The following is a 25988-nucleotide window of genomic DNA, read 5'->3' as shown; positions in this document are numbered from 1 at the left end:
CATATGAGAGAGAGCATGGATCCAACCGAGGGGAAACAGCAGCAACATCCCCTATCAATAGTCATCTACTAACTCTTTTGAGGACCTGAATTAGATCCCCAGAATCCACCTTTAAAAGGGAAAGTGGCCGGGGGGGGGGGTACACAGTCTGGAGGAATGACACTTGAGGTTGTTCATTGGTTTACACAAGCACTCACTCACAGACTCGAACACATGCCAACAACAACAAAACCTAATAAAAATAAAAAGAGGAGGGAAGGTTGGAAAGAGTGGGCTCTCAGAGAGTACGATGGAACAAGCTTGTAATCCCAGCATTTGCCAAAAGAAGGTGGGAAAAAGCCAACATGGATCGCGTGATCCTGTCTCAAACCACAATGGCCTGGTGCAGTGGCACACACTAGAAATCTTAGCACTTGGAAAGCAGAAGCAGGAGGATACTAGGTTGAAGGCTGGCTTAGGCCACACACACACACACACACACACACACACACACACACACACACACGGGGGGGGGGGAGGAGAGAGAGAGAGAGAGTTAGTTCAAGGCCAGTTTGCATGAGAAAACAGGAAAATGGAAAATGAGCCGCTGGGCAAAACTCACTGAGATTAGCCTCCCCACAGGCAGAAGGCTAGTAACGTGGGCTGGGTTTCCGAGGACTCGCCAAGTCCTCAGGCTTTTCCAGGCCTGTAAGACTAGAAGGATGCTGACGAGATTGGACCAAGGGCTTTAAAAGTTTTAATTTCTAAAGAAAAAAAGATTAACTTGTAGAAAGTGGAAAATCTCAACAGAATGTCCTGGGGTGGGATGGGGTGGGGGGATGGGGTAGGCCCTGGGCCCACCTAACCCCGGAGAAGGCTAATCTGTTCGGGCGTTTCCACTCTGCGAGGAGGGGCACCCTTGGGTGGAACCCGGAAAGTGAATCAGCAGTTGGCAGTGCCTGACAGGGCAGGGCAGAACCACAGCCCTGGGGTCTGGAAGGACCCGGAGCGGAGCAGACTCCAGGCAGTGCGCACACAGGGCAGGGCAGAACAGCAGACACCGGGCAGGGAGTATCCCGAGCCAAATCGACTCCGAGCTGGGTGCGCTAGGAGCGGAGCAGACTCTGGGCGGGGCGACCGGGCGCGGAACAAACTAAAGGGGTAGGGAGCATCTTGAGTGGAACAGACTCCGGGCGGGGCGCACTTGCTGCACAGCAGCTCGGGGCGTGGCCAGGGCGGGACCGGGCCGGCGGTAAGGCGGAAGGACTCTTTGGACTTTGAGCCTCCGGTTCTCACCTATAAGATCCCGAAACCCCCTGGCCCGGCACGCCCGAGATTGCAGAATGGAGGCCGGACTGCTATGGTTCTGCAACTGGAGCACGCTGGGCGTCTGCGCCGCACTCAAGCTGCCGCAGATTTACGCGCAGCTGGCGGCGCGCAGCGCGCGGGGCATCAGCCTCCCTAGTTTACTTTTGGAGCTGGCGGGGTAAGGTCCCGGGGGGCCTGCGAGGAATTGGGAGTCCGGGAAACCAAGGGTTAACTCGGGGGCTCGGGGCTAGGAGGTGCTTACCCGGGGCGCTCCCACTCACCTCCCCTGCTTCTTCCCAAATTCCACGATTTGCCTGAGCATGCCCACTTTACAGATTCAGCGAAGAGGGGGAACTTGAGTAGACGTTTGAAAATTGGGCTGCGGTCCAACGGGTAGGGATGGCCTGTGACTGCTGCAGGAGCCAAGTTCTCAATAGCCTTGGCTATGTAGTAGAGTAAGGGGCAAAGTTGTAAAACTTTGGTTGGGAAAAGCAAACGGAAAACACACCCCTAAGTCCTGTGATCTTGCACCAGGCTGAGCCCTCTCGGTTTGACACCAGCCTCACCCCACGGTCACCCATTGGTCCTGTGTCCATTCAGTGGGGCGCGCCCATCTATAGAGTTGGGGAAGGGGTGAGGTGCTTCAAGGTGTACCTTTCCAGGGACGCTTGATGGTAGGCGGGGCTCTGAAGGGTCTCTGGCCCTTAAGGCTGCACAGGACAAGAGTACGTGCATTTCAGAGAAGGGAGAAGACTGTCAGGGTGAGAGATAAGGCAACAGACAGACTGGAGGGTCCAAAAGTGACAGTCTGGCTGTGGCAGAGGATGCGGGTGTGAAGTCAGGAGAGCTATTTGACCTCTGGTTTGCTAAATTCTTCATGGGCATCTGAAGCTGAGGCTTCAGGGTACAGGACTGAATAGAAAGCTCAGGGATGCCTACAGAGTGCCAACCCAACGTCTCCTATTCTGCTTGTAGCTAACTCTTCGCTGCCTGGCTTTAAATTCGTAAACTCAACCAGAGATGGTCTCAAATCCAACAGCTGACCCCAGTAGAAAACCGCTCTGGCCATGGAATGTTCCCCGGGGATCTGGAAGGGTCTTGCAGTCGGTCGTGGTGTAGATAGCAGGCTCTTTCTGGAACTCCCAAAGGTCTCCCTTTCTCCCTTAGAGGCAGTAGGTGGGCTTAGAAGGGTTAAGACCAGTTCTGTGGCCAGAAGGCACGAATATGATCCTCCATTGAAATCTACTAGTTATTTATCCCTACTTCCGCCAGACTACAATGGTTCCTAGTTCCTGAGAACTTTCTGAAGGTCCTTCTGGGGCCCCTACAGGCACTCCTTCTTTAATCCTCAAGCAGCTTGATTGGTAAAGTTGTTTAATCCAGAGGCAGGAACAATAGGAATAGGAGGGGCAATCTACCTGGATCCTGTCCGTCTACATTCTGACTCCTCCCTCCCCTCTTTAGCTCCCTTCCCCTTTCTTCTCCCTCCATGACTAGGGTGGTCACTACAATTCTGCTTCCCTTCTGGGCCTTGCTTGCCTGACTGCCTGCCCCTCACCAGCCAGATGGTCTCTGAGGCATCAGGAAGACACTAAAGGACACCACTGTCAAACCAGCTTGCGTACACCAGGGGCAATACCTTGGGGGCATAGGCCCTCCTTTGATTTCAAGCTCAAACTCTAAAATCATGACTTGAGGGAATTGGATCTTGGCCAGAGCCTACTTTAATGACACCAGAGACTCCATGCCTGGCTGACAATTGCTTTAGAGAAACCTTAAAAACAGAGAGGTACTTATGTACCATCCCCAGGGCACAGGGGTCCCCCTAAAAGCATAACCAGAACTAGGGCAACATCTCGTGGTGAGACTCTAACCCTTGTGTCCTCACATGGCCTTGGCTTTTGGACCTTAGTTTTCCCAAGTGATGGTGTGATGTGGAAGGCAGTGTAGGTAACCCTGAAGGTTGACCTTCAAGGACTATTGGATACAACATATGGGGCTCTGGCAATATTCCTGAAGGTCTATCCTCAGGTCAATCACACATATGATGAAGACCACATAGGCTAGTGTTGGGTAAATGTGCCAGTGTCTGGAGTCTGGGGAGGTCAGGCACAGGGTGGGCTGTGAATATATGCATCTGTCTGCAGGTTCCTGGTCTTCCTTCGTTATCAGCATTACTATGGGAACCCACTGCTCACCTATCTGGAATACCCAATTCTCATCGCACAAGGTAACTGGCCCTCTAGTCCCCAGCCTTCTCACCTGCTGCCCTGCCCATCTCACAGAGCCTCTTGTTTCAGACATTGTCCTCCTGCTCTTCGTCTTTCATTTCAATGGGAACGTGAAGCAAGCCTTACCCTACATGGCCATGTATCCTTCCTGCATATGAGCTGGAGATAGAGATGGAGGGGCTAAGGAAGGAGGCTCAGTTGTGGCATACAGAGGCTCTGGATTTTGTCCTCAGCATGGAGAATCACAAATTCTAGTCTTGACATATACCTTAGGTTAGTACAGTTGCTGCCAGAGGTATCCCCATAACAGGATGCTCCACTGCCCTCCAAGACCCAGTGGGGTATAGATTTGCTGTGTCCCTGCTGAACCTGAGAACTGTGCAGTTACCCTGCTAAGAGCAACACGCTCCATCTGTGCTTATCTTGGGCACTCCTTCCTTCTGAGAGCATGTCCCCAGGGGATTAATACCATGTGTGCCTGGCACCAAGTCCCATGCAGGATGCACCTGGCGGGTGTCTCAGTGGATAAGCACTGGCCAGATGGGTTCCACTAACCACACACCTATGCAAAACTGTAACTTAGAGGCTGAGTCTTGTCATCTGGGTGTCTGTGTTGGTTTGGAGGCTTACAGTACAGAATGGCCAGCCATCAGACTGTGCCACTCAGTGGAATCTTCTATGTAAAGGGTGAGATTTCATGTTAGATTTAGTTCACTTTTCTTGAATTTCATACTCTTTAAAAGGCCAAGAAAATGTTTGCATGATAGTGGCAGTCAGTTAATCCTGCTGCCTCTATGATATGGCCACACACCCGTTTAACAGCGACAAGCCCAAGGGGTTGGGCAAATCTTGACCAGAAGCTGTCTCCAATTGCTGTTAGACCCCTGGCTAAGAGTCCCCTCCCTCCATAGGAAGAGGGAGAACATCGCTGTGGTCCACTTCTGAGATCATTTCCAAGGGGGTGCTGCCTTCATCTCCCCCTGTAGCTGAGGATGACCTTAAACTCCACATCTTTCTTAAATGCTAGGATTACAGGCTTGAGCCACTGCACTATGCATAGAGAATACTTTAGTAAACTGAGAACAGCTGGATGCTGGCCATTGCTGCCTCCTGGCATAGACCCAATCTCTTCACCTACTTAATGTGACCATTGTTTTCAGCCACCTTTGCCTTTCTTCTGTATGCTGACAGCATGTGAGAGGTGGACAAGGCAAGGGAGGAAACCCAAGGCAAAGTAGTGGGAAGTGACTTGTTTTTCCCAGTCACTGCTACTCAGGCCATGGGCCTCCAACCCTCATGGCTTTGTCCTTTTGCTCCAGTTGGGTCCCTCTGTTTCATTAAGTCACTGAGTTCCTGCACAGGCCAGATGGGAAGTGGTTCCTCCTTACCTACCACTGCTCACCCCAACTAGTGTGCTTTCACAACAGAGTTAGTGAGAAAGGGGTGAGGATTCGGTAAAAAGCTCACACACAGCATTCCCGTTTTGCAGAACACCTCTCCTTTGCAAGGCTGGACCTTTTTTTCTAAGTGCTTACTTTTGACAATGCCTTAGAGATGTCTTTCCATGGTCAGAAAACCAGCAGCCAGGGGAGGCTGGAGAGACTCTGTGGTTAAGAGCACCGGCTGCTCTTCCAAACGACCCCGGTTCACTTTCCAGCACTCACATGGCAGCTCACAACTGTTTGTAACTCCACTTCCAGGAGATCCAGCACTCTCACACAAACACACATGTAGGCAAAACACCAATTATATAAAACAGACATGATTTATTAAAAGGAAAGAAAAACCAGCTGAAAGTTCTAGCCCTGTGAATATTCCCAGACCCAGATTTACAGTGTGTGAACACAGGTCTGTGTGCTTTCTTCCATCATTTTCTTCTGTTCTTTGAACTCAGAGCAGATGTTCACCTTGCATCTTTCCCAAACTACACACTGTCGAGCAGAACAGTCCCCCCATTCTACCTTGCCTTCTGTGTCACCCCCTGTGGTCTGGCTTGGTCTGTGCAGGACAAGATGGGAGGGGTGGGTGGGCCTACCAGTGACTCACTGCTAGGTCCCTTAGCATTTGACCAGATTTGTGTCTTCTTGGTTCATCCTCAGCCTGCAGAAATGGATCATCGACTTGGCCATGGTGAGTGGTGCCACTAACAGACTGAAAAAGCAGATACCTTCTCTCTGCCCCACATCACTTCAGAGCAATGGTTCTCTGTAGAGAACCATGGAGTTGGCTTGCAGCATAGGGTTTTCAGGTTAGAATCCATGGCTTCAGGGGCACAATAAGCCTTCTAGTTCCTGAGACCACTGCACTCCCTCGGGCAGCAAAACATTCAAGCCGATTTGATTCTCTGTATGTTCTCTTAGTAGTCAAGGAAGCATAGAGACTTGAGAGGACGATTGGTCTTGAACATTAATCTCATCAATCTTGTTTTTCCTATATAATTTGCAAATGTCATTATATCTTGGCAACTACAACTACTGATTATGTCAATTACAATATATTGTTTCTGATAAAGGTATAAAAAGTCTGTGCCGGCCGGGCGTGGTGGCGCACGCCTTTAATCCCAGCACTCGGGAGGCAGAGGCAGGCGGATTTCTGAGTTCGAGGCCAGCCTGGTCTACAAAGTGAGTTCCAGGACATCCAGGGCTATACAGAGAAACCCTGTCTCGAAAAAAACAAAACAAAAAAACCAAACAAACAAAAAAAAAAAACAAAAAAAAAAAGTCTGATTGCTCTCAATAAAATAGTCACAATTTCCCTCAAGTTTTGCTGTGGCCCCTCCAACCGGCCTGGTTTCATTAATGCCATTATCAGGTGACCTTGGCAAGTAAGAAAATGGGGTGCTTACAGTGCAACTTTTCTAATGATGCCGATATGGAGACGCATACGGTCATTTGCAGTAGTCAGTTATCTCCTTCCACCTTGTGGGTTTCAGGGACTAAAATTAGATTGTCAGGCCCCACAGCAATCCCCCCTCCCCCCCTCGGAGCCATCTTGCCATCCCTGGCAGCTTCATATTTAAAAAATTAACTTTCCCCTTTCCTCCACTCTGACTTCTCCTTTAGTTCCTCAACAAGCATTACTGTGCACCTGTGCCCTGGCAGAATTGGGGACTGGTGCTTTGCAATGACCACATGCAGCAGATTCACATCTCTGCTTCCCAGTCCCTTGCCTGCACTGGACTGTTCGAGAAAACACGATGCTTTCAGGGAGCGTGTGTTGGCACTACCAGGATTCTCTTGTGGCCCAGTCCCATATTACCCCTTGATCTCGAAGCTGGCTGTGTCATGACAAGTAAACACTCAAAAGCAGCTTGTCCATTCAGACATGGCCATGTTGTAACCTGCTTGGTCTCTCTCTCTCTCTTTCTCTCTCTCTGGCTCCTACCTACCACACTGATTTGGCCTGGCCCTCTTCTTTTGCTTTATTCAGCACCCCAATTTCTCAAGAGCTGTTTTCCCACAGGCTTCCCTGGTTGGAGTCAGCATTTCTTCAAGCCACCTGCCCAGCTCCCACTGTCACTTTTGTCTGTTCAGGTTTGGCAATAGCACTGCCCCCTCCTCTGCCCCCAATCACTCTGGCACTCCTTGCTCCATGGTTCTTCCCTGTATAGCTCCATCTCCACCCTCAAGGACCTATGGAGGCCATCTATATAGGTGCTACTGTCTCAACAGGAAGCAGAGCAGGCACTGTCCTCCAGAGCCTGTCAAGGGCCCTGGGAAAGCCAGTCCCACCTCACTTGGTATGCGCCATCCTCAAAAGTTCACTATAGACTAGGATCTCTTCTATTCACTTGGTTCTCTTGCCTGATTGCCAAACACATCACTTTCTGTGGTCCTTCCTAATATGTTCTGCCTCCTCACTTCCCTGAATTCTTGAATGTTGCTCATTCCACCCTGCTCAGCCTGGGTGTGACTACAGTGGCCTCCCTCTGGCCTGTCTAAGCCTAGAAGCTGCTGTGGAGATGGGGCCTGGTGGGTTGATAGTCAATTTGCAAGGCTTTCTTTTCTGAGAGGTCACAGGAGACTGGCACTCAGGATGGGAAATAAGACACCAAACTTTTGGTGTTAGTTTGGAAGTTGGTCAGTTAAGTGCCATCCCAGGATGGGAGAGTAGGGAACAGGTAAGTCTGCAGCCAGGTCTGGGATTCTTCCACTATCTCTGGCCAATTCACCCCCTTCCACAGAGGCAGCCGAGAGCCATTCTTCACCAAATTGAGGTTTCAAACCTTAGCAAGTTGGGGATGGCAAGACTTGAAAATCTGGCTTAGAAAGCACTGTATCTAAGCTGATGACTCCGTGGTTAAAGGTGCTTATTGCCAAACCTGACAACCTGAGTTCAATCCCCAGGATCACATGGTGGGAAGAAAATGGTTCCCGTGAGTTGAGTCTCCTCGCCAGAGAATCCAACATTTAAAAAAAAAATTAAATAAATAAAAAATAGGCAAAGCACTGGTATGTAGTCATTTATCTTTTTAGGTTCCTGACTCTCTCATTTTATCCCAATAGAACTTATGCACAGTCATTAGTGCAGCCAGTAAGTTTGCCCAGCTCCAGTATTTGTGGAAGGCACAAGATTCAGGAGCTGTGAGCGCACTGACCTGGGGCCTTTCTGCCTACACCTGTGCAAGTAAGATAACCACTCTCTCGGAACTGGGTTTCATCAATATCAGGATCTTCCTGGTATTAACTGATTGCCTGAGGTCTTTGTCATACTAATATTTTTGTAATTAACTATTCAACAGAACCTGCTAAGGGCACCTTTGTGTACAAGAGGGTGTAATGCAGACTGCAGCTGACTGAGTACTGGCTTCAACTGTTACCCAGGGGCCTGTTCACTATAGAGGGCTGTTAATGGAGAAAGGAACTAAACAACAACAAACCCCACAGAACACTGGATAGGCGGAAGATCTTGTTTTCTCAAGCCTTGGTTTTCTCACCTGTGAAAAATGAGGCGGAGTTTTATTAAATGCGTAAAGATTTTTTTGCCAAGCATGGTACCTTAGTCACAGTGCTCAGGAAGCAGAGGCAGCTGGGTCTCTGCAAGTTCAAGGCCAGCCAGTGGTACAGTCAGGCCATGTCTCAAAACATTGTTTTTAAAACATTTTAAATTTTTTATATTGGTGTTTTGCCTAAATTTATGTATATGCACCATATGTATAGCTGGTGCCCTCACAGGCTGGAAGAGGGAGTCAGAGCCTCTGGGACTAGGGTTATATACCCCCACATGGTTGCTGGGTATTGAACCCAGGTCCTCTGGAAAAGCATTCAGGGCTTTTAACTAACTGCTGAGCCATCCCTCCAGCCTATCTACCTATATCTTCATAAGATGTGTGCAAGCACATGTGTACACACACACACACACACACACACACACACACACACACACACGTTTAAATTAGTGGAATCCTTATTTCTTCAGCTAAAGAGCTGGAAGCTCAATATGCAAATGAGGCATTTTAAGGTTTTTGGTTTTTTTTCCTCCTTTTCTTAGGGTGGGCATATGGAGAGACTGGAACTCTCCCTGGCAGTGCTGAGCTACTGTTACAAATCACTTCTGCTTTTGTGAGCAGCTTCTACATAACTGGGTCAGGGTGCATGGCTTATCATTAGATGGTTACACAATACAGTATTAATAAGGGTCCCATCAATGCCATTCAAGAAGTTAGTATATATCGTTATAGTAAAATGGAAAGGCATGAGCTAAATAGAAATATTAAAATGTATGGGAATCAAGTTATTTATTGCTATGAATTTTCTTTTACAGCAAGAATAATAACAACTTTAATGACCACCAATGACTTGACAAGTAAGTAAAAACCTCTGACTTCCTATTTCCATATTTTTGGCAAAACTTGGGTCTCCACATGGAATCCATCATAAGGCTTATTAACAGATCCATTTGACTGAATTGGGCTACAGATTCAAAAGACAAAATCACATACATTTAGTCTACAACAGTGGTGGCTGTCTCTATTAAGCATCTACCTACTTCTTGCAGTCCTTGGGGAGGAACATATCCAATGGAGTCAACACTCATCCTGAAGTTTCTACTTCAACAAGGAAATTGAACAAGAGTCCCACAATTAACTGCTGAATTATGCTGTGAAATGGGTTTTCAGAATAGGCATAGGTGTGGGAGCATGCACTTGTAGTTCCATACACTTAAGCAGCTGAGACCACAGAGCCAGGCCAGCCTAGGAGAAACAGTTTCCAAAACAAAAATGAGAGACACGAGATAGAGACCAGCGGGTCGGGTAGCTGAAGGAGCCCGGTGTACTCGGAGGGAGCTAAGAGTAGAATCTCCAGAGGGGGCAAGGTCTTAAAAGCTAAATAAGGATTTGATCAGAGGAGTAACACCCAATATGGCCAGGGCTGGCCATAGCAAGTAGTTCAGGGCACAGGGAGCAGGGAAGCTCACGAAGCAGGAAGCAGACTAAGGAGAGGAGGGAAGTGCGGCTGGCAGGAGCCAGAGAGACAAGAAGTGAGACACCTCCAACTGTGTTTTAGGGCACTGAGCACATGCATGCAACAAAGCTAAGAAAATACTCTGGCTAACTGAAAGAGATTGATTAATTCCTTAAGCTGTTCTCAGCTCTTCACCCAACATCTTTGGAAAGTGACAAAACAGAAACCTATCCAGTAAGTGGCAAATGTCCTCAGCACCAGACCTTTCATTGAGAAAGCGAGCTTTAGGAAAGTGAAGTCCCATACTGTTGTCAGCTCTGACTTTAATGACAGGATAGAAAAGGAGACAGGCCTTGTCCTGTGGGACATAATTGAACAGCAAAGAACCTGCACATATAAAGTCTGTATTTAAAAGACCAGGAATGCTCTCACTGTAGGCTGGTTCTTATCTGTCACCACTGTTCCTGAGGCACTAGCTTTTAAAAACAGTGTGGCCAGCTGGGAGTGATGGTGCATGCCTGTAGTCCCAACACTGGGGAGGCAGAGGCAGGCTTATTTCTTTGAATTCAGGGTATACCTGGTTACATAAAAAGTTCCAAGCCAGCCAAGGCTACATAGGACACCACCACCCACTCACCCCTACAAACACACACACACACACACACACACACACACACACACACACACACACACAGTGCTACTATGCCATATGTATGTAGCTCATTTGGTAAAATGGCTTGCCTTGCATGTAGGGAGCTCTGGCTTCAATATTCAACATGTCTAAAATTGTAATCCCAGCATTTAGGATGCAGACGCAGGAGAATGAGGAGTTTAAAGCTATCCTCAGCTACAGAATTAGAGTCAGTGAGACCTGTCATAAAACAAACACAGCCTTCATGTCTTAAAGGGCAGGCCACTGTTCTCATGGTCTCTCAGTCACATTTTTTTAAAAAGATTTATTTATTATTATATCTAAGTACACTGTAGCTGTCTTCAGATACACCAGAAGAGGGTATCAGATCTTATTATGGATGGTTGTGAGCCACCATGTGGTTGCTGGGATTTGAACTCAGGACCTTCAGAAGAGCAGTCAGTGCTCTTACCCAGTGAGCCATCTCTCCAGCCCTCTCAGTCACATTTTTAAGTGGCTACTTCATTATATAACATGTACTGACTCTGGGCTCATTTCTCATGAGATGTGTTGCCCAGGTTGGCTTTTCACTCGGGCCTCAGGCAGTCCTCCTCCCTCAGCCTTCCTCATGGATCCATAAGCAGGGTCCACCACTTTACTAAAAAGGTCTTCATAGAACACAGCACTTTGAGACAGCCGTGTACTTGAGACATAAGCAAACTTAGTTGAACTTCTCAGCCAGGGCTGTATTACTTCAATGAAACACTCAGGATGCATGGCTGAGTACCCAGGTGGGCATTTCTGCAGGAAAGTCCTTTTCCTAGACTGTCTGGAACCAAGGCTCTCACAATCTCAACTGTTTTGTCTGGAGTCAGGGTGAAACTTTACATAGGTTTCTAATTAAAGCAGTATAATGTCCAGGTTTTTTTTGGGGGGTGGGGTGGGGGAAGGAGTTTCCAGACAGGGTTTCTCTGTATAGCCCTGGCTGTCCTGGAACTCACTCTGTAGACCAGGCTGGCCTCAAACTTAGAAATCCGCCTGCCTCTGCCTCCCAAGTGCTGGGATTAATGGCGTGCGCCACCACGCCCGGCTAATGTTCAGTTTTTTTAATGTTGAAACTTTCTTTTAATTTATTTCAGTTCTTATACGTTTTGTGATCATGTTGGCTTTAAATATATGGGTAACTGCAACAGTACTTCACTACCGGAAGTCTGTCACCAAAGCTGAATGACGGATGTATTCTTCCTACACACAGTGGACTTCAAACGACTGGACCAGATGATGCACCATTGCTTTCCATTGCTACATTTAAAATCTTTTACTAGTCAACCATTTCAGAAACTTTAAAGCAGGTTTGTTAAACTTGAAAAAGCCACTTAGCTGAATATGGACGTGCAAACCTATAATCCCAGCACGTGGGAGTCTGAGGTAGCCTGGGCTACACAGCAAACTCAGAGAAGGAAGACAAGGAGAGACGGAAAGAGACACTTGTTTAAAATGCCAACTTCCTTCCCCCAGTCCCCTAGGTTGTGCAAGGGCTTAGATTGGGTTGTGTGTGGTTTTTTGTTCCTCCTTTCCCCACAAGATAAAGTCTCACTACATAGCCCAAGCTATCCTCCAACCTGTGATCCTCTATCAGCCTTCAGAGCACTGGGAGTGCTGGACAAGAGTGGACCACACCTGATTTTGACAACTCAAAGGATGGGACCTGCCCAAGAGGCCATCTTCACCCTTAAAGTCATGATTAAGTTCCCCGAAGAGCCAGCTACAGCTACACTGTGGCTTTCAGAATATTAAGTAGTCTTCACACAATGAGTGGGGTCTGCTCAGTCACAAGTGGAACTGTTCACACCTGGGCAGTTTAACTCTTCCATAAACATAATGCAGTATAACATCCTCTCAAGCTAAGCAGGGCTATCAAAGTATGCAGAGATGGAACTGGGTTCCTATACGAAGCAGTCGTCCAACACAGTGTGCCTTACTAGACAGAGTTTAGATGAGGAAAATCTTAACTGTCTCTCGATTTAAGCATAATCCCACCATTTTTTAAAGGGCTGTATCTCACAATTACCACTGTTGGAACTTTGTGTAAGTTTTAGTTACTGGAAGGTATACATACAGTAAAAAGTATTGCTAAGTCCTAGCCAATTCTTAGGTATTTCATTCATACTAAAGTAAGACTATCCTAAACACTGTTGCCTGCAGTACTTCCTCTGATGTTTTGTAAATCCAGCCTTGAAAAGCTCCGTTTCTTCTTCTAAGTGAACGTCATTATTCTGGTATACTGCAAGAAAGTAAATGATGTCTACTGGAAAATGTTTAGTTTTCTATATTTAATAAACTTTAATTTGTTGAACGCCCCTGAATTCTTAAGCTGTCATGAATTTTCAGTTAGGTAAGTATAATTCACTAGCAAGCCAGCTAATCTTGTTTAGGTCAATTGCCTTGGACCCGGAGGAGAGAAATACTACATCTAAACATAAATCATTCTATGGTTATTTCAACCAGTTCATCTTTCCTCACATATACTGACAATCAGACCATTAACTTGTTAATTAATTTAATATAACCTGTAGTCTTTACCACAAGTGTTTTAGATATATTCAATCAGGACTTTTATCACTACTTAAAGCAATTCCTTTAAATAAAAACAAAAAAATCAACCAAACCAAAAAACCAACCAACCAAACCCCAAAACTTTCCCCGTTAGTTACCCAAGCTGGCCTCAGACTCATCTTTCTGCCCTCATCTCTTCAGTGTATTTTACCAGCATGCATCCCCACCACTGGCCATTTCCCCACTTTTGGAAGGAATATCTGAGTTACTACAGCTATCTCACATGCACTATCATCGTATTTCAAACTAACGAGTAGACAGTCTCCAGTTTACAGAATACCCAACCCCAGAACAAAAAGCAGCCATAGATTCCCAGTAAGGCACCTTCTAGGAAGAGTGTCCATCATACTGTTTTCAGACAGAAAGGCACTCTGTGCCCTCTATCCTTCCCACCTGGAATCAAATGTTTAAGCCTGCATACCCAAAGTGAATCGGAGACGGACTCTAGAAGTAAACTCTCCAGGATGTAAGGCAGACGTGATTTCACTATGATGGCATCACCTCATCTACTATTCGCATCCTTTAAGAAGGCAGGTGAAGAAGCTGCAGCATTCCACAACTATTTCACAGGAAAAGATGCTTACATCTTAGTTTCTTTTATTTATTTTTTTAAACAAAAAGCAGGCATAAAAATACAATTACATTACTACAAAGATGCAACAAAATAAAAAATAAATCAAGAGGGGATGATTTTTTTGTTGGGGGAAGGGACTGATCCAAGATGACTCTAAATCATGCAGTTTATAAGTTATTACAGTTGCAAACAAAAGTCACCACAGGGAAAGGAACAAAGGTGAGGTCCCAGGGAACAACACTCAGCACTGTCACACAGTGCTTGTCAAAGTGCTTTAACATTGGCTGTGGCACCTCCACGAGCCAGGGGAGCTGAAGTCATCTTCAGACAGAAAAAAAAGAATCAGTAGCAGTCAAGGGCCTGAGAAGCTTGGGAGCTACGTGCTTTACTGGGGGCTTCACCGTGCTGCCTAAAGCATCTCTACAAGGTTAGTTAGTGTCTGAGTTTCTCTTCCTTCACCCTGGGAACCCTAACAGACTGACAGCAGCAGTATGACATCTTCAGTTGGTTTGGCAGCCTCGAGCATGTCTCACTAGGATCTACACATGAACTGAGGAAAGCCCTCTAGGGCCATGGCCTCTCAAAGGTTGGCCACAAACAGCAGCCTTCCCTTGGGATCACAGTTTTGTTTTGTTTGAATCTTGCTTTGAGATGTTACTGAAAATTAATGCTTAAAAATTAATTCTACATTAATTTTCAACAGTAATACTGGTACTTAAGTTTTTCTTTACATCTGTCTTTTCTATTTCCACAAAGCATAAGAATAGCATCCAACTAAGGAAACCCAGCATTCCCTGTCTTTTAGATCCCAAATGCCAAGTATTTACAGCTCTGGGGGACCAAACAAAGGAAGCAGTATTTGTGCTGGTACACATTTATCTTGAAGGATTGGAGGCCTCAAGAAAAAAAGAACCTGGCACAAAATTAGGTTGCTGTTGTAATGATTGTTGGGTTGGGGAGAAAAATGGCAGGTATGTGCGTCCACGTACATGTAGATGAGTGGGAAGAGTAAATGCTTCTCTAAGGTCGTGTGGTTTTTTACTTGGAATTCTGACAGTTGGACAAATAACCTTATAAATCCCTAGAAAGCCATATGTGAAGACGCTCCATGGAGAGATTTTTTTCACCCCTCAGAATGTTTTATTCCCCTGAATCCTTCACATTAATCGCCTTATACAGTTGTATCACACCATGATTCTCCAAACTCTTAGACATATATACACGAACAGCATCCAAAATTAAAACTTTTTCCTTTTTTACTCAAATACTTCAATTATTCATGTGTAAACTTGACATTATTTCACCTTAATAAAGTTTATTAAAAATATATATATATATACTCTCCAATTCAGAATAGGATAGAACCTCCCATAGTAACAAAATCTTTATATAAAATATTAATTCAGTCTCCTTTTAAACAACTCTAATGAATGGAAATAGTTCTTCTATATAAATTTTATATATTTTCATTTTTAAACCTGAAGGAAGGAGGGAGGGAAAAGAGGGAGGAAGCAAGTTGTGTTCCAAACCAGAGCACAGCTGCTTCCAGGGAAATGGCATGCACATGTAATCTTAACAGACAGCATGAAAGATGCAAACTGGGCCATCTGAAGGTCACAGAACTGGATTTAGTATATCAGTGGGCCAACAGCCACTATTTCCACAATAGTAACTATAGCGAGGATCAAAGTTTTTACAACATCTCTACACTGACCCTAGAAGGAAGCAATCAAAAATGTCACTGGTTTCACTAAAATATCAGGCAAACATTTCAGTGTCATATTGAACTTTGCATATGTACAGAGCCTGATGCTGCTCACTGCTGCACTCTGCTGTGGGGTTAAGCACACTTACCTGGGCAGTAGCATGGCAGGACAGGTCCTACCTGTTCTCTAGCCTCAGCAGCATTTAACAGTGAAAATCAAATTAAGTACTTTTGAGGCTGCCTCTTCCCAGATATCAAAGCTGAAATACTGCCACACATAGGTGTTTGTTTTAGGATCACATTTAAATATTTAAAATATATCTACACAGTACATGTTAGTTTTCCTTATATTTGAGACAATTTTTGAATATTGAATGAAAACATGAAAAATTATCTTTACCATAAATAAAAACACATCTAGGGTAACCAGAAAGTTCAAAGCAAAGGAAATATTCTATAGTCACAGACCTGCTGAAGTCTGTAAAAAGGGATGAAAACAGTAACAGAGGTACATCACACACATTAGTTTCAATATAATCCATTATTGTTTCTATGACCAAGTACATTAAAAACCAATATACATCAAATAGGCCAACACTGATATAACTACTACACGTAAAATTGTGCACTACTTTCCCCACAAAGCAAGCTGCGTCCTAAGAGCTGGTAAACACTTGTTCTTTCTTTAGTTAAATATAGAAAAGGGTTGAGATTTGGGGGGAGAGAAAATTAAATTAAGGCATTCAAAATGGGTAAAGTTGCCTACCTTAAGCATTAGGAAACTGGAATAATTAACTTCAAATTTCTTGTTACAGTTATTTTTTTTACACAAACATGCAACTCCTTATCAGGTACATGAATGAAGGATAGAAACTCCAACATTATGGCTTTATACAAGTGCATAGTTGCAACTGAAATAATGATAACTGATTCATATGTATAAAAAATAAAATGGTAAGTTAAAAAAACCTTACAGTATTATTACAGTACAATGTGTTTTATGTGTATGTGTGTATATATCTATATGAGGCAAAACTCATATGTATACACATACATGAACACAATATCATAGTCACTTCTTAAAGATGCAGTCAGCATCGCTGTAGTGGGATTCACTCCCAAATTCTTCTGGCTAATGTGCTGGTGAAACCCTCTGTAGAAGCTGAAATGTGATTTCTTTAAACTCTTCTCAGTCCTGTGCAATGTAGTGTGGCTGCCAAGAGCTTTATGAAGCAAGTCTGGGAGAACTGCAGGACACCTTTACTCACCGACCACTGTTTGTTCAACTTGTTTCAAAGTAGCCCAGAAAAACCTCTTCATAATTTGTAATTATTTCAGGGGGGAAGGTAGGGCAAGCATGCGCGCGCACATGTGGTGTATGTATGTGTCTCAGTAAAATATAGCCTTTTAGTTTTGAGAAATCATATTTCAGTCTTGTAGCTGGAAGAATATGATCACCTTCAATAACTGCTTTCATAGAAGGCAGTTAGCTAGAAAAGAAGGAAAAATAATGTTAGTTGATACAGTTAAGAGACAGTTAAATTCCCTGAGAGCATTTCACTTTTATCATTAAACTCTATTTCCTCTAAAACCCAATTCATGCATTAACAAATTCAACTGTATTTCTTAGTTTTAGGTACATGCAACTACATTCTTTCTAAATATAACAAAGGACTTTTTAAGTCCCATTCTGGCCACAAACATTCAGTGCAGTTAATCAGCAATATTAGGGCTAAACAAGGTACAGCAGGGTCTTGGAGTGCTGAGTTTCCAGCTGCCCTATACAGCTGAAAGAGCAGGATTTATGGTCTGGCTCTACATACTTTAGGACGATAGGAATGAAAGGGCTAGACTCTAGCCGCTAGAGTACAGCTAGGGGTAGAACACTTGTCTAACAAGCCCAAGGTCCTAGGTTCCACCCTTCCTATCACAAAATAAAGAAAGAGGAATTAGGCTTATTCCTAAAAGAGGAATAAGCACGCTGTAGTATACACATGTAAGACATACACAAGCCTGGATATAGCGGTCACAGTATTACATGATGTAAGAACATGGCCTCCAACACGGTCAGTTGACATAGATTACTCATGTGTCTATTCTGTTTGAAGGCATAAAGTCCTAAAACTTAACTTTCATTCAATTTTGTTTTTGGTTTTGGTTTTTTGGTTTGTTTTTTTCAAGACAGGTTTTTTTCTGTATAGCCCTGGCTATCTTAGAACTCACTCTGTAGACCAGGCTGGCTTCGAACTCAGAAATCTGCCTGCCTCTGCCTCCCAAGCACTGGGATTAAGGGCGTGTGCCACCAGACACACTCAATCTTGTTCTTAAGCAAACCATTTTACACTCTCCTTTTCTGTCCTCTGAGGCAGGGTCTCACTATCCAGCCTGAAATGGTATGGGCTCTCATTAAGCCTCTTGCCTCAGCCTGCAGAGTGGAAACTGCAGCCTTGCATGTTGCAATGCCTACTGTATTCTTTTTGAGACAAGGTCTCATATAGCCTAAACTGGCCAAAATTCACTATGTAGCTGGAAGATGACCTTGAACTCCTCATTTTTCTGTTCCTACCCCCAATCCCCAAGTGGGCCACAATGCCTGACTTTACATTAGACAGAAGTCTGCACAGCATGTCACTCACATTCTTTTTAGCAAGGGTAGCATTAAATTCTCACCACATCACAAAGACAAATCAGAAAGAGGTAGGTAATTCATTGCATGTATCAAACTTGAAAAGGTTTTATGGCTTTAATTCTTGTAAATTAGAAAAAAGGAAGGAGAAAGAATGGAGAGAGGGGAAGAAAACATGCTATGTTCACAAACTAGTCTAAAACTGAAAACATTAAATTTCAATTCTCTGAATACAGCTTCTGTGGAATGAATCAAAGGTACCAGAGTTTGTTCCTTCTCTTACTTGTATATGCTTATTTTTTAAGATAAAATATTTTAATTCCACCAATAGTGAAAATCTATACCCAATAAAGAATCTGAACATAGCTGGGCAGGGGTGGCACATGCTTTTAATCCCTGCACTCAGGAGGCAGAGGCAGGTGGATCTCTCTGAGTTCAAGGCCAGCCTGGTCCAGAATGAGTTCTAGGACAGCCAGGACTAAGAGAAACCCTGTCTCAAGAAACAAACAAACAAACAAACATCAACCAAGGGGGTGGGGGGGGGGAAGAGAACGCGCATTTGAACATAGCATTTTACTTTTACACTTGCCACAGAAAATCTGGTTAGACTAGAAGTATTTCTGAAAACTACTTTTAAAACATACCCTATCCAAAAAAGAGAGAAAACGAAACTCCAAGTGCAAACCACATGCACTACATGGAAGTACTAAAAACTCATTCTTTTTTTGATTTACCCATTTATTTCTTCAGAAATCAAAAACATCGTCATCATCATCATCACCACCATCAACATCATCAAATGACCAATCCCAGTCTTTAAATGCCAAATCAAGCAATCTGTAATAGGAGGTTCACAAGTTTATATGCTCTATCCTTTATAGACTTCAAAATGTAGCACTGTGGCTAGAATGTGCTATGAATGCTCTAAGTTCCCTTTCAGGAGCTGGGTGGCAACAGTTCAGATACAAACACGGAGGAAGTTTCTCCACTGCTATCTATGTGCAGGTGTAGTCATGTTCACCAGGCCCATTGCAGAAGGGACCTCTGCAGAGAACCCAAGACAGATTATGTCTGGGCTAAGAACATAATTTGCTCTTCCCATTCATTCCTATGGTCTAGATAAAGATGTAGCTACCCTGATTCTCAATTTGAGAAGTATAAAAGGAATTGCATTACCAGCTGACAACTGCTGTTGTCTTTTGTTGTTGCTTAATAAATAACATCATATATGATAAAGTCCTTTGAAAGGGAGCAACAACAGGAACACAGCTATATTCTAATATGGAACAAGAGAAAGCCACAGGCATGTAAGTGGGATTGTTGTTAATTTAACTTGGCTAAATGAATTGAACATAAAACTGGAGCTTGAGCATGTTTATTTTTATTTTATGTGCACTGGTATTTTGCTTACACGTATGTCTGTGTGTGGATGTTAGAGCTCCTGGAACTGTAACTATAGACAGTTGTGAGCTGCCATGTGGGTGCTGGGAATTGAACTCAGATCCTCTGGAAGAGCCATCTCTCCAGCCTGCCATTTTTTTTTTAAATTAAAAAAATTTAACTAATACTCTAGCTTCTCTTCAGTTTATATAGTTCTACTTTTTGAAAATTACACTTATTTATTATGTATATGCAGAGATTCACATGCCATGAAAGTTGTCTGAAGGTCAGAGGACAATTTGTAATAATAATAATAATAATAATAATAATAATAATACCTCTTTATCATCTGGTCTCGAGGGATGATGGTACCTTACCCACCAAGACATTTTACTACCCAGGATCTGTTCTTTCCAATTAAACAAACTATACTGCAACATTGCAACCACCTTCACTTAAAGCAGGGATTGGGGGTAAACCTTTAATTATTCATGACTGTGATGCTCATGAATTTCTGCCAAGGAGCTTTCTGATCTCCAAGGTTACATCTGTGATCACCATTTCAATGGCTCTAAACTTTAGTGTATAGGATTCACCTATTCAGTATTCTCAGACATTGTACTGAGATGTGGATACGACTGAACAGGAGTAGCAAAGTCCCAATATTTCAATGTTTAAATAACCTGAACAATTCTTTTGTTTTGTTTCTCTTTTTCAGACAAAATCTTATGTAGCTTTGGCTGGCTGCAAACTTACTGTAGACCAGGCTTAGCTTTGGTCTTCCTGTCTCTGCTTTACAAGTGCTCGCATTACAGGCATGTGCTACCACATCCAAGTAGCCAGCGTGGTTTCTGATGTAGATGGCTAAATTTGAGAAATTATCCTGGCACTCAGTCTGGGAAGTATGAAAGCTGAGCATCTGTCCAGATTCCCTGTAGTGCCCAGGGAATTCTCTACAATACCACTATAGCCATCCAAAACAGAGGGAGGAGACCAAGAAGGCTCACGATTATAAACTTAAAGCAAACAAGCAATCCAAATTACTCTTTCAAACGTGTTTGGAATATTTGGAAGACTGAGATCAGTAGCCTTTCCTGGATATCTAAGCTTTATTTACAGATATTTTCTGGAACTCTGTATTTTACATCCTTCTGAAGTCTTTGAAGTGTGTGCCAGTGTCACACACACACACACACACATCTGTGTATGAGTCCATGGAGAACTGAGGTGGATGTTGGTTATATCTTCCTCATTACTCAATTCCCTTGAGATAGTCTCTCACTAGACCTGAAACTCCCCATTTTGGCTAGGCAGCTTGGCTAGTTAACTCCCAGGACCCTATTTTGGTACCTAATGTTAGGGTACAGGCATGTGCTGTCATACCCAAGTGTTACTTGGTTACTGAGGATACTGAGGATTGAACTAAGGAGCCATGCCTGCACATGTGCTTTTACCCTACCCCACCGCACTCCAGTACTGTACTCTTATATTTAAAACTACAGTCAATAGGTTACGAGTTCAATGTCAGACTTCCCTAAAAGCCTTTCCATCATTTTCTTCTACTCAGTCAGCTAATTCTGGTTATTTCAACTAAAAGAAAAAAGAAAAGAATAAAACAACAACAAAACACTTTCTGAATTCATTTTTTTCTTCTCTACATTTTATTTCACTGTCAGTACTTGATTTAAATGTTAGTAAGTCACTGAAAAACTTGTATTTAAACAATCATGTCAATTTTTTTTTTTTTTAAAGCAAAGTCTACCTATCCCTTTTTAGTTGGATTCAGGCTTCATCTCCACATCACGTTACCATTTTCTACCCACTGGCACATCTTCTCCCAGCCTCCACACAACATAACATTACAAATAAAAACTAAGATTTTAATTTAATTCCTCAATAAGGTTGAGTCTTTGTTTCTTTTTTTTAAAGACAGGGTCTCAGTATGTAGCCCTGCTTGGCCTGGAGCTCACTATCTATACCTTGAACTTACAGAGATCTGCCTGCCTCTGCCTCTCAAGTGCTAGGATTAAAGGCATGCACTGCTTCACTAAGAAAACATTCTAAAAGTACCACTTTCAAGCCCATTTTTAAGCCAACAATTTCTGTTCTCTTCTTCTTCCTCCCCCTTCTCATCTTCCTCTTCCTCCAGTGGAATTTACAGCTAAGAGTGCAGGCTCTGAAACCTGGTGCTGCTGCTTATGACTGTGACCTTTGGCACATAATCTTTATGTGCCTTTGGGAGGCAGAAGCAGGCAGATCTTTGGATATTTCAGTAGAATCTATTTGTTAAAACTAAAATTTCAGATATTTTACAAATGGTCTCCAGTGTCTCTCTATTTTAAGGAATTTTTAAAAGAAATATTTGTTTATTTTTAATTATGTGTATATGTGTGTATCTTCTCTGTGTATTTATGTGCATGTTGAGTACAGCTATGTAAGTCCAAATAAGGGTGTTGGATCCACCTTGGGCCTGAGGTTACAGGTAATTGTGAGCCACCTAAAGCGAGTGCTAACAACTAACTTCATCCTCTCCAGTAGTAGTAGTTGGAAGTAACTGCTGAACTACCTCTCTAGCCTCCTTTAAAGACATTTTTGGGCTCCTATTAATTTTTGTCTCCCTGCCCACCCCAGTATGTGTGTATGCATGTCCCTAAATCCAACCTGACCAGCAAGTACTTTTTGAGAGTCTATAGCTTAAGTACTATCATGGAGTCACATTTTACCATAATTTGTTTGTTTGTTTATTTTGAGACAAGGTCTCACTATACAGCTCTGGCTGTCGTGGAAGTCATGAAGACCAAGCTGGACTCAAACTCAGAGATGCTCTTGCCTCTGCCCCAAGTGCTGGGTCTAATGGTATATGTCACCACACCCAGCTCATTTTATCATATTTTACACACATAAAACATCCAATCATTTTGCTGCTAAAACACCAATTCTTCCTTTGTCATTCTAAATTATTTCCTTGAGATACTACTTCCAGAAAGTTTCATATGAGATATTTGTGGTCTGATAGTAGCTAGTGCACATTATCACTCATATACTGAAGGTCCTTTGCTAGGCGACAAGGAACCTGACCTAGGTTAATACTTCTTTCATTAGCTAACCAAACTTTCACACTCAATGAGAAACAATATTTATAAATGCGGGGGCTGGAGAGATGGCTCAGCGGTTTAGAGCACTGACTGCTCTTACAGAGGGCCTGAGTTCAATTTCCCAGCAACCACATGGTGGCTCACAACCATCTGTAATGGGATCTGATGCCCTCTTCTGGTGTGTCTGAAGACAGCTACAGTGTACTCCTATTAAATAAATAAACAAACAAACAAATAAATAAATCCTTTTTTAAAATTTTATGAATGCTTACCTAAAGAGAAATGGCTCTTCTGAACCCAAATACATAATGAAATGATGTCAGTACAGCCATAGCTGGCCTCCCACCACATCACCACTTCAATTCCAAGCAATGCCCACATCACTCTGCATGTATGCTAAAGCTGAAACGTACTGCTCTTTAAGTCACAGTGTTTTGCACTTACAAATGTGAATTAAAACCAAAGCTGCTTTTGGTTCTGCCTTTCAGATCACCTAACTAAAAGAAGGTTGCAATATTTGTGTGCACCTGACATGTGACAGTCTGTCTGTAACCTTAATACCATCTTCCAAATCACTAGTTAGTCCATATGCTGATTAAAGATGAAAACAGTTTCATTATATACAAAAATAATAAAATACTTTTAAATTTTGGTTAAATTTAATATGTATAACTTCTAAAATATATTTTAACCACATCAGTGAATAAGACATGTATACTACAAGTTTAAAATATTTGGTTCCAGTGACTCACAGGAATATCAACCAAAGAAAAATTGTAGTTATCAAAGTTTTTAGTCTGAATATAAGTCAATTTTTAAAAAGCAGCTTTAATTTTTTTTACCATGTTTTTATTCATTACCTTGGCTTGTTTGGAGCAAGCTGTCGACTGGGCCGCCGAATGGACTGGTTTTGTTGTATTTTCATTGAAGTTCTAGGGGATGATCGGGCAAAAGGGTCTGGAGCTGGAGGCTTTTTAGGTATCTTTTTCACCAACCGACTAACCCATTTCTGCTGTTCTTCTGTTGAATTTGCTAATAACAACAGATTCTTTGCCGACGATATATCATAATAAACTACAACAAGAATGACCTGAAATGAATTCATGTGCTCAAAGCAATGGAAGTCCAAGTACTAGCACAGCAAGACTTTCCTACTTACCTTTGCAGGGTGCTATAATCTCCTCCTTCTTGTCCATGTGATCTTTATGACACTTAATGTGGCACCGACGGCACTCTAGAGCCGGAGGAGGTTTAAACATGTGCCACAGTGGCTTCATACATGCCTCACAGTTGGTTGGGAAGTGATAAAGAGTAGGAATAAACTCATGTCCTTTGTGGCAAATATAATTAGATTTTTCTCCCACTGGTTCCACTGGAAACTCTGGTTCCTTCTTACTTTCTCCTTCATTGGCATATAGAATCTATAAACAAGAAGAAGACAAAAGTGACTGCTACACGCTAAAGATTTATTTTGTTTTGTAAGTATTCTCCTTGAATGTATATACTCATTATATACATGACTGGTGCTCTCAGAGGTCAGAAGAGGGCATCGAATACCCTAGAACTGGATGGTTGTGAGCCACCACATGGGTGCTAGGAACTAAACCCAGGTCTTGTTCCTAAGTGCTGAGTCAGCTCTCTAGGCTCCACATTGTATCTTATATCTTAACATTTCTGATACATTACTCAACTAGAGCAAAATGCGGTTGAAGTTCAAACCTAAGCAGTGTTTTCAGAGGTATATGTGTATCTGTCTATCTGTGCACAAGTACCCATGGAGGTCACAAGAGGGCACTGGAACCTATGAAGCTACAGTTACAAGCATCTGAGAGCCACCTGGTGTGAATGTTGATCCTCTCATGCAGCAGTAAGAGCTATTAACCACCAAGCCAGCGCTCTAGGTCTTATGGTTTGAAAATAGTTTAAATGGAGACAATAAAAGGAAAAACTTGGCTTTGCTTTTAATAAAAAGTAAAAGTGCTACAGCTTTCAACTTGATAAGTGACTTTTTAAATTTCCAGAGTTGAGAATAAAACCAAAACAGAACTAAGTTCATACTCTAAAAAACAACAACCAATCTTGTTAAAGGCACAAGAAGCTCAGAAGCACACCGTAAACAACAAACAAACCAGGAGGACAGTATGGCCTCAGATGGAAGCAGCACACTCTAAACAACAAACANGAGGACAGTATGGCCTCAGATGGAAGCAGCACACTCTAAACAACAAACAAACCAGGAGGACAGTATGGCCTCAGATGGAAGCAGCACACTCTAAAGCCCCAACTGTCCCAACTGGAGCTAAGCCAGAAGGGAACGTGACACTGAGAAGAAAGGAATCTAAAACATCATGTCACATGAGAACTTCTAAGAGTGAAAGAACGAACAACATTTTTACCTGAAATATCCTTGGAATTTCTTTAGCATCAGCTCTGTACACATCTGTCTGGGTAACAGGCCGGACGTGAAATAGCTTGCTAGAGAAGATTTTTAAAGAAAGAAATAAGTAAAATATCACTCAAGGATTATATTACATTGGTTACCTTATGCTAATACCAGAAGTTTAAAATCAGCTATTTACCGACCCACGTTTGAAGCTAATAGGCCAGTTCGGTTGTTGTTGCTATTGTTTTTAGACAGGGTCAGTCTCACTATGTCTTTGGCTGTCCTGGAACTCACTATTGTAGACCATGCTGGCCTCAGAGATCCACCTCTGTCTGCCTCTCAACTGCTGGGATTAAAGGTTGAGCAGCTCATCTTATTGTTCCAGTAATTTTTAACATAACTACAAATTAAAGAGCCATGAAATATAGATGTCTTCCATATCACATTGCCAACTTTCAATTACTAAGGAAATCAAAGGGACTGTAGAATGAGAGCTGCACTGTGACTGTCATGATGGACATAGTTCTGTTCCTCTCACATTAAGACTTTAATGTAAGTCGGATACTTACTCTATGTCTAACACCATGTAAGGGTTGGACTGCTCTTTATCTTGTTCGCTGTCATAGAAAAGAATCTTCTTGCTGCTTACAATCACATACTGTTAAAAGAAAGAAAGAAATTGATGAAATTACTATGTACTATATTTACTTTCTTTTATAAGAAATTCTGTATTTGTGATAAGGTTATATACTATGAAAGTAAAATAAAAAGCATTAATGACACTTTAGCAGAGTTTTCCTTAAAGTAACAATAGATTCACTAATAGATTTTTATTTATTTTTCTCTAACAATAAAACTGAAACTGATATGTTAACCTTTCAGATCTACACAGAAAGAGAATATACATCAGCCTAGTCAAAGTGAGCAAGAAACACAGTAGCACAGAAAAACAGGGTCTTCCCATCGTATCTAGAGGTGCTGCCCAACAGGACACAACAGCACCAAAACAACATGCTTTTATGTAATAACCTCAAAACCCACTTCAGTAACAACTCA

At 42.9% G+C, this 25988-nt stretch overlaps 2 protein-coding genes across 3 annotated transcripts in view; one reads left to right on the top strand and one right to left on the bottom strand.

Annotated features, from left to right (window-relative positions):
* The first annotated feature begins 1159 nt into the window (after nt 1-1159).
* Slc66a3 (solute carrier family 66 member 3) lies at nt 1160-12915 on the top strand. The gene is made up of 7 exons (XM_021179514.1): nt 1160-1465; nt 3435-3517; nt 3588-3657; nt 5591-5648; nt 8024-8144; nt 9282-9323; nt 11693-12915. The coding sequence occupies exons 1-7, from the start codon at nt 1323-1325 to the stop codon at nt 11782-11784; spliced, it is 609 nt and encodes a 202-aa protein (XP_021035173.1). The 5' UTR covers nt 1160-1322; the 3' UTR covers nt 11785-12915.
* Nucleotides 12916-13749: 834 nt separating this feature from the next.
* Rock2 (Rho associated coiled-coil containing protein kinase 2) overlaps nt 13750-25988 on the bottom strand; it is a 93857-nt gene continuing 81618 nt past the window's right edge. The window contains exons 29-34 of one of the 2 annotated variants that reach the window (XM_029484847.1): nt 25502-25590; nt 24946-25024; nt 23709-23970; nt 23410-23623; nt 18809-18911; nt 13750-16938 (exon numbers count right to left, since the gene is read on the bottom strand). In XM_029484847.1, the coding sequence (XP_029340707.1) occupies nt 18821-18911; nt 23410-23623; nt 23709-23970; nt 24946-25024; nt 25502-25590 (735 nt within the window). In that variant the 3' untranslated portion in view covers nt 13750-16938; nt 18809-18820. The remainder of the gene's footprint in view (nt 16939-18808; nt 18912-23409; nt 23624-23708; nt 23971-24945; nt 25025-25501; nt 25591-25988) is intronic. The other variant, XM_021178715.2, reaches the window with a different exon arrangement.

Source organism: Mus caroli, chromosome 12, assembly GCF_900094665.2.
Source record: "Mus caroli chromosome 12, CAROLI_EIJ_v1.1, whole genome shotgun sequence".
Taxonomy (NCBI): domain Eukaryota; kingdom Metazoa; phylum Chordata; class Mammalia; order Rodentia; family Muridae; genus Mus; species Mus caroli.
Note: the sequence above shows the minus strand (reverse complement) of the source record. Positions and strands in the feature narration are given on the sequence as shown.

What these genes read in the sequence shown, in the direction of transcription:
- Slc66a3 (XM_021179514.1), top strand. Translation starts at nt 1,323, where the DNA reads ATGGAGGCCGGACTGCTATGGTTCTGCAACTGGAGCACGCTGGGCGTC. An exon ending in GGATCATCGACTTGGCCATG is followed by an intron (nt 5,649 to 8,023) that starts GTGAGTGGTGCC and finishes TTATCCCAATAG; the next exon opens with AACTTATGCACAGTCATTAG. An exon ending in GACCACCAATGACTTGACAA is followed by an intron (nt 9,324 to 11,692) that starts GTAAGTAAAAAC and finishes AATTTATTTCAG; the next exon opens with TTCTTATACGTTTTGTGATC.